General features: G+C 68.5%; 1 protein-coding gene across 6 annotated transcripts; it reads left to right on the plus strand.

Annotated features, from left to right (window-relative positions):
• Positions 1-392: 392 nt before the first annotated feature.
• On the plus strand, positions 393-10,185 carry EGFL7 (EGF like domain multiple 7). 6 transcript variants are annotated; one of them, XM_036856529.1, is made up of 9 exons: positions 590-610; positions 2,066-2,156; positions 6,006-6,127; positions 6,375-6,491; positions 7,420-7,535; positions 7,750-7,842; positions 7,976-8,140; positions 8,789-8,853; positions 9,816-10,185. In XM_036856529.1, exons 3-9 carry the CDS (start codon positions 6,048-6,050, stop codon positions 10,089-10,091), a joined length of 912 nt encoding a protein of 303 aa, XP_036712424.1. In that variant the 5' UTR covers positions 590-610; positions 2,066-2,156; positions 6,006-6,047; the 3' UTR covers positions 10,092-10,185. The 6 variants fall into 6 exon arrangements, with proteins under 6 accessions (XP_036712427.1, XP_036712428.1, XP_036712424.1 ...); XM_036856528.1 differs by having other exon boundaries at positions 591-610; positions 7,747-7,842; XM_036856530.1 differs by lacking the exon at positions 590-610 and adding an exon at positions 9,447-9,609 and having other exon boundaries at positions 7,747-7,842; positions 9,816-9,988.
• The last annotated feature ends 245 nt before the right edge of the window (positions 10,186-10,430 follow it).

Here is a 10,430-nt window from a genome sequence, read left to right on the forward strand (position 1 = left end):
ACAGGAAGAACGGGCCCCTCTGTGGAGCCGCACTCATGTGGTCCCACCAGCTTGGTGGACCCACGGCCCTGGGAGGGCCCTGTGGGCCAGCCACGTCCTCTGTCACACACTGGGCCCAGCTGGGTCCCAGGGTCACCAGCCAGGCTGCAGCTGGGCCCGAGCACGGTCTCCGGCTGCTTCAGGGTTAGACTCTGAAGTCCCCGGGGACAGCTCCCCCACCCCTGCCCCAGCCGCTGGGCCCGGCCCCCCCCTCGGCGGCCCCCCACCGCCCCTCGGCCTCCTGTTTGTTCACTGACAGATCCCCGTTATCAGCGGACAGCACACACAGGAAGTCCGGCTGGGAAGGGCCCATCCCAATCCCGATTTACACGGGGACGGAGCATAAAAAGCCGCCCTTCCTCGCTCCGGGAGGAACCTCCCTGCCCCAAGTCCACCGTCCCCATGGCCGAGACGAGTCCACCGTCCCCATGGCCGAGGCGGAGGCTCCAGACGGGACAGGCAGGCGGCCTCGGGAGTTGCCTCAAGGCGGCCGGCGAGGGGTAGGGCCCAGCCCTGGCCTGAGGGGGCAGCAGTGGTGGCCATGGCCGAGCCCGGCCCGGGGCGGCACCAGGTACGGCAGGGGCGGCCTTGGAGGGCAGGGAGCGGGAAGAGCAGGACGAGCGCCCCTCTGCGGGCCCTGTGGACCGCGGGCCCCTGCAGGCTGAGCTCTGAGGGTCTGCACTCTGCTAGCTGGGGCCACCGCATCACCCCCCACTGGTGCCATCCTCACCTTGGCCAAGGGCACCCGCTGGGGGTGGCACAGTCTGGATGCCCGTCTGGCGTGCCCGACCCTGACGCTTACGCTGGGCGGCCCAGCCGCTGCTGTGACCCCTGGACGGAGAAGCCAGTGCAGCGGCCTCCCTGCCCCTCGCACGCCCTCCCGAGCCCGCTCTGCTTTCCCTGGGAAGCCCCCGGGTTGGCAGTAAGGCCACCTCAGCTGGCCCCTCTTCTCTGCGACCTGCGTGTGCCGAGGGCATCATCCCCCAAGGGTGGGGGAGCACCCCGAGGGTGTCGGGGAGGGGCACCAGTGGGGGGTGGGAACCCCAAAGCCAAATCTAGAGCCAGGAGGAGCCATGCAAGCGGGGGGCACTGAGCACAGCCCCTGGAGGAGCCCCCGTCTTCTGCCGCGCCGGCTGGGGGGCGGGCAGAGGCACAGCTTGGTCCGGCGCAGCGTGGGCGCTCTCTTGGTTCCCCTTGCGCCCTAGGGGAGCCCTCCACCCAGAGCAGCCCAGGTCCCCGAGCGGGGGGACCCTTCCTGGCCCCTGACAGTCTTGTCACGTCCACCCCAGCAGTCTGTGTGACAAACACCCGCTTTCCAGATGAGAAAGCAGGTGCTAACAGGCCGCCCAGCTTAGCCGCGGAGCGAGGACCAGCCACCCAGCTCGCCAGGCTGCCCCTTCCTCTCAGGCCTGAGGTCAAAGGGTCAAGTGACCAGCTTCAGGGCCTGGATGGGGGCAGGGAACAGGGCAGCTCTCCCTCCAGTCCCCCTACGCCTGGCCCGTAACTCTTTACTGCCTGGGGCTGCCTGCTTGGGTTGCGGGGGGAAGAGACACCGCCACGCCAGGGACCCCCCCTTTCACAGTCACAGGCATCCCAGCCACCCTCAGGTCATCTTCCAGGGGCTGCCAGGGGCCCCCGGGCCAGGAAGGGGCTCCTGTCCAGCCTCCTGTGTCCCCTCCCTTCCTTTACCTCCTGGGCACCAAAGTAGGCCTGATCCGGATGCCCCCCGAGCTGAAGGCCCCCCTCCCCATGAACCTGCAGGATGCCCACCCAGCACCCCAGGCTTTGCAGAGCTTTCCATCCCGGGTCTCAGGACCCCCGGGCAACAGACACACCGAGGCTGAGGGTGTGGGCAGGCCTGAGAGGCCCGTTCGGCTCTGGCCATCAGAGGGGTGGGGGTCTGTAGGCCAAGTGCAGGCCGAGCTCCCACAGCCGCATGGAGGCTGGCCCCGTCCCCCTCCCCAGCCCCTGGATGTCACGGTGACCAAGGCTGTGCGCTAACCAACACTGTGTCTCTGATCGGCAGACCCCGGCACAGGGGAGGAATGGGCGGCCCCCACCGCTCAGAAGAGCAGCTGCCACCAGTGTCCGGGGCATGAGGGAGACTGCTTCTCCAGGTGAGTGCCACAGGTGGTGCTCTGGGCAGCAGCAGGGGGGCCTGGCTGGGCCTGGGCACGTTTTACACACGTGCACACACACACACACACACACACACACACACACACACGCACTTAGGCGAACAGGGCCTGGGCTCCAGTTCCAGGGCAGAAACTGCCAAGAGGTGCAGGCCCAGGGTGTCATGCACACTAATGGCTGTAACAACGCTGGTGCAGAAATGACGGAGCTCCCCAGGGGAGGAGGTGGTGGGGCACGGGGCACCTGGTTCCAGCTGTGCCGGCTGCTGTCTCTCAGTGGGCACTGCTGGCCACTCCACCACATGGGGCTGCTTTAGCCCATGTTGCAAATGTGGAGAGGGAGCCTGGAGACGAGAGGAGAGGTGACTGGCCCAGGAGCCCCCAGTGGGGGACTCCTTGGAGGCCTGAGGAGCACTCAGGGGTGGTCCCAACTGTCCTGAACAAAGGGGGCACCAGGTGGGAGCGTGGCAGGCCCCCTAACCTGGCACACTGGCTGGGAGGGAGGCTTGGTGTCACACCTAGGACCCAGCTGGGCTCTGCCGAGCCCCGCCGCCACCTGTGTGATCTCTGGAAGTACCGGCTATGAGCCTGGGGATCACTGCCGTCCACCGCACGTGTGGCCGCAGGGCAGCGGTCAGCTTTAGCCAGCCCCTGGTGCCTGGGGAGCTGGCCACCCGGTTGCTATGGCCATCCCCGGGAGTCGGTGCTCAGCCTGGGGGAGTCGAGAGCTAGCTACCCGCGGCCAGCGCGGGCTCCCCATGCGGCCTCCGGGCACCTGGCTGCTGGCTCAGCCCTGCGTCCCCGCGAGCCGGCTGGGAGGGGCGGCAGCGCTCGGAGGCGGGTAGTGCGTCAGGAGACCCGGTTCCAGCTGACTCACTGCTCGGCCCCGGGGGCGCCGTCCGCCGCGGGGCCTCAGTTTCCCAACCTGCGCAATGGGGGTGGGCGGGGGTTCGGAGCCCACCCAGGGTGAGGGCGGGCCGGGAGCGGGCCGGGAGGGGCGGGGCCGGGGTTGGCGGGCGGGCGGGGCCGGGGCCCCTCTGCGCGGTGGCGACAGCGGCGCGTGCGCGCCCCGGATCGGGCGGTGAGTGCGGAGGGAGCGGGGCGCCTGGCTGGGGGCGCGGGGACGGCCGCGGGCGGGGGGGTGTTCGCCGTTCGGGCTGGGGGCGGGGGCCTCGCCGCGCGCGGAGCTGGGGGGCGACGCAGGGCGACCGCGGGGAGTCCAAAGGTGAGCGGGCCGGGAGCGCCGGGCTCTGCCGCGCGGGCACCCGACCCCCAGCCCGGCCCCGGATCTCGCGGCTGGGTCCGGAGAATGGGCCCAGCGGCCTTGGGAAAGGGCGCCCCCTGCTGGTGACAGGTGACCCGGGCCGGGCCGCGCGGGGGTCCGGGCGGGGACCCGGGCGGGGGAGGGGGGGGCGCCGCAGCCCCTCATCCCCCTATCCGGGCCCTGCGGCTCCCCCAGGGCCTGACTCAGAGCCTCGCGGGCCCCGGACCCCGCAGCCCAGGCCAGCCGTACCCTGCGGTGGCGGAGTGGGGGGAGGTGTCACTCCACCCTCGCTCCCACTCCCCACGGAGCCGGCCGTGCAGGGGGAAGGGGAGACATGGGGTGGGCGGTGGAGAGGGCGCACCCCCAGGGAATCAGTCTTGTAATCTCACTCCACCTCTCCGCATCCACCCCCGCCCATCCTAACGTCCAAAACACCCCTCACGGTGGAAGGGGGGAATCCAGGGCTATCGCCCTGCGGTGGAGTCCGGCCCCTCCCTCTGCCGACTGTCTCCCTGGGTGGGGGCAGCGAGGCGGCAGCCCGGGTCAGGTGGGAAGGAAGGTGGTGGCAGGGCTCGTGCAGACACTCAGAGGGGACGGGACATTATTGCTTATCATTCTGGAGGCACCACAGACCACCCTGCCCTGGCCCCCCCGCCCCAGCAGGGCTGTAACACCAAAGGGAAATGAGATTCTGCCAGCCCAGCACAGGCTGGTCAGCGCCATCGGCTTCCTCTGGCTTAGGGGAAAAGCGTGACTTTCAAAAATCAACCCTCTTCTTTTAAAAAGCACGATTTCCTTTCTAACCAGCTTCCGATAGGTAGGGGAGGTGCTTGGGGTGGGTGTTTGTGGAGGACAGTTACATTTGCATGAGATGCACCGCCCTCCAGGTGCCCGGTGTGGGAGAGCTCAGGGTCTGCGGAACCCCGGAAGCCCCTGCCAGCCCCCCGGCCCACCTCTGCCTTCCTGGGGCCCACTCCGCAGGGCCACCTGTCCCCACCATTTCACTTCTTGCCTGGACCACCACCGGGCCCTCTGCCTAACAGTGTGCCCCCCGCAGAGTTCATCTGCCGAGCCAGCTCTGACTGGCAGGACATGTCCCTGCTCAGAAACAGCTAAGAAGCACCCCCCCCGCGCCCCAAAACTAAGTCCAACACCTCAGCTGCCCGCTGCAGCCTCTGCCTGCTCCGCCACCCAGCCCTCCCCTCTCAGGCCCGTGACAGAGAACAGGAGGTGCAGGAAAGCCCTCGTGCAGCTGCCTCCCTGCCCAGCCCAGGGCCACGTGGTGCCGTGGGAAGAGCATGGACCGAACACCCAGCTGAATTCCCGCATGGACCAGGCGTGGCATCGCCTCCCTCTGGGTCGGCCTGGGGGGGCATCTAGGGCTCAGTAATGCTCATGGTGGTTTATGGGACTGACCATAAACCAGAGGAGGGGCCTCCAAGACCCTAGTGGTGTCTTTGAGGAAACTGAGTCCCAGAGTCCCAGAGAGGGAGGTGACTGTACCCAGCCTCTGCTCCCCGCCCCCACCATACACACGAGTTCATCTCCTTCCTGTGCCCTTTCCTTCACGGGCGGGGGGAGGGGTCCCCTGCAGGGCCGGGCTCAGCCCACCTAGGGGAAACCTCGGATGGGGCACCCGGAGCATGGGAGCAGAGAGCTCCCAGCTCCCCAGACCCTTGGCTGTGCACACGGATAGCAGCCCCGCCCCCGTCCCCTCGGCTTGTTGCAGACCATCAGTTCCCGGCTGGGGCTTCCCGGGAATCCCTCTCTGGGCCTCCCCGGCTCCCAGCCACAGCCAGGGCAGGGACGGTGACCGGCTCCACTGGCGTGTGGGGCGGCTGCTCCAGTCCCCCCACCATCTGGGTGCCCAGTAGGGCCACTGTCTTGGGAGCCCTGGAGGCTGTCTGCACTACCGGTTTAGTCCCGGCAGGGGAGTGACCCGCCTCTTAAGTGCAGACCCCGGCCCCACCCTGAGGAGGACCATGGTGGCCCCTGCCCGCTGGGCACCTGCACCCCAGTGGGCCCCCAAGCCACCACGGCTGGCTCCCGTCTGGCACGTGAGGTCACTGAAGGCCTCAAGGGCCAAGCCAGCTGGGATGGGTTCCCGCCCTGCCACTAACACCCCAATTGCAGACTGAGGTGGGGAGTACAAGCCCTGCCCTGTGGGAAGGGCACCAAACCCAGCCAGGGGATGGAGACGTGGTCCAGATGCCCGCCCTGGGCCCCCACCTTCCCCAGTGAACTTGACCAAGCCCAGCGCTGTCCAGGTGTCCCTCTCCCCAGGCGAGGGCTTCAGCGTCTGTTCCCAGACCCCGGATGTCGTGGCCCTTCTGTGGTCCCTGGGCGGGCTGTATATGGCTGGTGAGGGGCCGGTCTCCTTGTCCAGGTGGGATGGGGGTGGGGAGAGCTGGCACCGCCCGTGGAGGCTCTGCCGCGGCGGTGAGAGGTCCCAACAAAGTGGACGAGCTGGGCAGGTGTCACGGAGCCAAGAGGCCAGTCTCCACGAGGGGCACGGGCTCGAGGCGGGATCTGCAGAGGGACTTACAGGGTTGTGCTGTGTGCTCCAGGCCATCCTGAGGAGAAGGCCGTTCCATCCGGAAACACAGGCCATGTGGGGCTCCCAGGAGCTGCTTCTGCTTTGGTTCCTGGTGCTGGCGGCGGGCGGCACTGAGCATGTCTACCGGCCTGGGTGAGCCGGGGCTCGGGCCTCTGGGCGCTCGGGAAGTGGGGGTGTGCGGCCGGGAGCCCTCGGCCCCTCCCCAGGGCAGCCCCAATGTTTGAGGAGCTGTGGCTTCCCTGGGCTCCTGCTGGCCGTCCTTCCCATGGTGACACTGGGAAATCCCTTCCCCACTTTCCGGCTCCCTTGGGTTCTGGGGCTGGGAGGGTCACAGCCCTGGGAGCCCCCCACTGACTTTCTGGCCCCCATCACCCCATAGCCGCAGGGTGTGTGTCATCGGGGCTCCCAGGGGCCCCGTGTCCGAGTCCTTTGTGCAGCGTGTGTACCAGCCCTTCCTCACCACCTGCGATGGGTACCGAGCCTGCAGCACCTACCGGTGAGCGCCGCCTGCCGCCGCAGGGCCCCATCTGCCATGAGAAAGCCCTGGGGCCGGGAGGGCAGTGCGCCCCAGAAGGGAAACCGAGGCCCAGAGCAGTGAAAGGACTCGCCGAGGCCACGTCTGAGTGGGTGGCGGAGACTGACACCTGTTGTAACCTGGGCAGTCCCGACTCGGGAAGTTACCGCTGTGACCTCAAGTATCAGCTACTACAAGGGCATCTGGCGCATCCGCTCCCCACCCTCATTTTAGAGGGGTCCCCCACCCTGTCTGCTCCCCTCCACTTTGGGGGTACTCCCACCCCCACCCAACATCGCTGGCTACAATCTCTTACCCGCTTGGCTCCCTGAAACCTTCCTCGTCCTGGCCCTGCCCTTGGGGCTCCAGAGGGCACCCCTCTCCCCATGGCAGCCCCCGACAGTTACAGATGGAGATCTTACTGCCCCCAACACCTAAGATGTCCCAGTCTGTGCCAGTGAGAGGGGCGTGCATCTCTGGTTCTCTGCTGTGGGAATGTGGCTTTAAAAGATTTTATTTTCTGTGAGGTTCTTGAAGACCTCCCTGGTGGGGGATGGGAGATGGTGTGGCAAGCCCCTTCCCCTCAGGGCCTAGATCCCCGCCCCTAGAATAGGAGGCTGTCCCCCGGGGTGCCACCTCTGCTCCACGCCAGGCTCAGCCAGGCTTCCTTCCAAGCCTCGGGGTCCTGCTCAACACGGCAGGTTGGGCCGGGGAGGTGGCTTGTGCCGTGACCCTGAGGTGCCATCCCTGGGGGAGAGGACCTCTGGGGGCACACCTGGGTGACCTTGTCCACACTGGGGGAGACGGCTCATGTGGTTCTGGAGGGCATGGGGACGGAGCCAGCCTGGAAGGCAAGCGGATGGGGAAACCTTGGCTGGGCCCCTCTGAGCTGCCCCCACCCATCCCGCAGGACCGTCTACAGGACTGCCTACCGCCGCAGCCCTGGGCCGGCCCCCGCCCGGCCTCGCTATGCCTGCTGCCCCGGCTGGAAGAGGACCAGCGGGCTGCCCGGGTCCTGTGGAGCAGGTGAGGGCCCCTAGCGCCTGGGGTCAGTTAAAGTAGAACCCAGCGAGGGAGCGGTCCACCCCGCTCTCCAGACCCGGGGCCAAGCACCAGCTGCTTGTCTCTCAAAACCTGAGTGAGCATCTCCGGCACGGCACCCCTTCCCTGGCTGCCACCCCTGCGGGGCCCTGGGGACCCTCCTGAGTTGGTGACAGGCCTCCCCACCCACCCACAGCAGTATGCCAGCCACCGTGCCAGAACGGAGGGAGCTGTGTCCAGCCCGGCCGCTGCCACTGCCCTGCAGGATGGCGGGGCGACACCTGCCAGACAGGTGAGGCTGGTTCCGCCCTCCCAGAGGGGGAGGGGCCTCCGGGCACCTCCTGTGTGTACTGGGCAGCCCACCGATGGGTGGGTCTCGAGGGGGCTCAGGGTGGGCCCCCCTGCCTGACAACCCTTTCCCGCAGATGTGGATGAGTGCAGGGCTGGAGGGGGCGGCTGTCCCCAGCGCTGTGTCAATACCGCGGGCAGTTACTGGTGTCAGTGCCGGGAGGGGCACAGCCCATCTGTGGACGGGGCACTCTGCCTGCCCGAGAGAGGGGCCCCCAGGGTGGCCCCGAACCCCGCGACAGGTAAACTCCCCGCTTGCCCCCCTTGCTGATGCGCCTGGGGGGTGGGCAGGGAGGGCCCGGGGTGGTGGGGGTGACGGGCGCACTGGAGGGTGGATGGGTGATGGCTTCCCACGGGGACCGCGGGGAGGGCCTCAACTCAGCCCCGAGTGGAAGGAGGTGCCCACGCCGGGGTCCCGTTCGTGTCCCTGCCCGGGCAGCCTGGAGACACAGCACCTCCCTCCGCTGGTGACGGGACATTATTACTTTTGGTACGCGCTGTGACACTTCAAACTCGTACCGTGAGTAATAATGCGCCGTTGGCAGCCCGGCACCGAGAGAGAGAGCGCGGCACGGACCTCAGCCCGGACCACCTCTGCCCGGACCCCCTCAGCATGACGGGAACCCCAGCACCGAGGGGCGGGCGGGCGGGGTGAGGCTGCGTCTGCCCAGAGCCACCTCCCGGACCTGGAGGATGGCCTTGGTGGACGGTCAGCACCCAAGGTCGGGGGAGGACTCGCCACGACAGCTGGGGCGGGAACCCGGTGCCCAGGGCTGCGCCCCGCACCTGGAGCAGAGGCTGGAGGCCCCGCGTCGGGAGGCGAGGCCAGCCGCGGTGCGGTGCAGGGTGGGGAGCCCGGCGCCCCTGACTCGGCACCTGGCTCTCCCCAGGGGCGGACGGTGAGGTGAAGGCGGAAGTGCAGAGGCTTCAGTCCAGGGTGGACGTGCTGGAGCAGGTGAGGGCTGGGCTGGGGCCTGGGGGCCTCAGCCTGGGGGCGAGGTTCAGTGGGGGATGGGAGATGGTGTGGGAGCCACAGCCTCCTGGGCGGGAGGCTTCCCGGCTGCTGACAGCCTAGGGTGCCCTTGGTCTGCGCGCCGTGCTGGGCAGGGGCAGCGGCCGGTGTCTGGGATGCCAGGACAGGAGGGGGCGGGGCCACAGAGAGCGAGGACTCGGCCCAGCCCACCCCCGCCTCTGTCCCTGCGGGGACAGAGTGCCCCTGCGGCCTTTCCGCAGGGTCCTTGGCCCGAGACCCCTCAGCCGCCCCTGTCCACCCCTCCTAGCTCCTCCAACCAGGGGCCCCAGGCCTCAGGGACCATTGGCCAGGCTGGCCTGTGTGACGTCCGTCTGTGCCGCCCCCTGCCCCGGTCTCCTGGCGCAGAAGCTCCCTCTGGTGGACGTCCAGGGCCCTGCAGCTAGAACTGAGTCGGGGTTGGCGGTGCGCTTGCTGGCCACCCTATTGTCCTTAAATCCTTGTGGAACAGAGAGGGTAAGGGGCTGGCCCAGGGTCACACAGGCCCTTCCCCACCGGGCCCTCTGCCTGCCCCGTAGAAGCTGCAGCTCGTGCTGACCCCGCTTCACAGCCTGGCCTTGCGGGCCCTGGAGCATGGGCTCCCGGACCCGGGCAGCCTCCTGGCCCACTCCCTCCAGCAGCTGGACCGCATTGACTCTCTGAGCGAGCAGATCTCCTTCCTGGAGGAGCAGCTGGGTTCCTGTGAGTGCCGTGGTCCCTGTGACCTCCCCACCCACAGAGTCCCCCTCTGGTAGCCTAGGACCCCCGAGGCTGGGGCTGGCTCCTGCCCAGAGAGGCCAGAGGGTGCAGGGGGGGGGCAGCCACAGGCCAAGTGGGCAGATTTGGCTGGGCCAGAGGGTGGTGGGGAACGAGACTGCTGACCCCAGCCCTGCCCCTTCCACCCATAGGTTCTTGCAAGAAGGAGGTGTGACAGTCCGACCCAGGCCCCCGCTCTGGCTACCAAGAGCCCGAGGACACCGACCCCACCCCGCCCTGCCCTGGGCCCTGCCCCGCCACCTCTCCGACCAGGAAGGCCCCCCTGCCCCACGTGGGGAGGTGGGAGTGCGGGCCCTCCTGTGCGAATCCAGCCCCAGCCCAGCCAGCACTCTGGCCTTGTGAGCAGAGCCCGGCCAGACCCCTGCGCCCCCCGGCCGGCTCTGCAGGCCTGGTGGGCCCACAGCTGAGGAAGGTACGAGGGCTTCCTGCCCAGGGCCTGGCGCCTGTGCTGCTCACCAGGCAGCCCTGATCATTGTCAGAATAAAATGAGACTTGAGCCGCTGTGTCCGTGGATGGATTGCGGGAACATTCTGAACCTGACGGGCTTCCCCCTGGCCGACCACCACGTGCTGGGAGGGAGGAGGCTGCCAGCGCGCCCCCTGGGCCCTCCTAGGCAGGGTCGGGGTGCCCCCTCTCCAAAAGGGGCTGGAGCAGGTGGTTTCGTGAAGGTGACGCTGGCCACAGGGACAGCCCCCGCCTCCCCGCCCCCCCCCAAGCTGGCCCCACCCCTAGCCAGCAGCCAAAGA

This window comes from Balaenoptera musculus, chromosome 6 (assembly GCF_009873245.2).
Source record: "Balaenoptera musculus isolate JJ_BM4_2016_0621 chromosome 6, mBalMus1.pri.v3, whole genome shotgun sequence".
NCBI classification, from domain to species: Eukaryota; Metazoa; Chordata; class Mammalia; order Artiodactyla; family Balaenopteridae; genus Balaenoptera; species Balaenoptera musculus.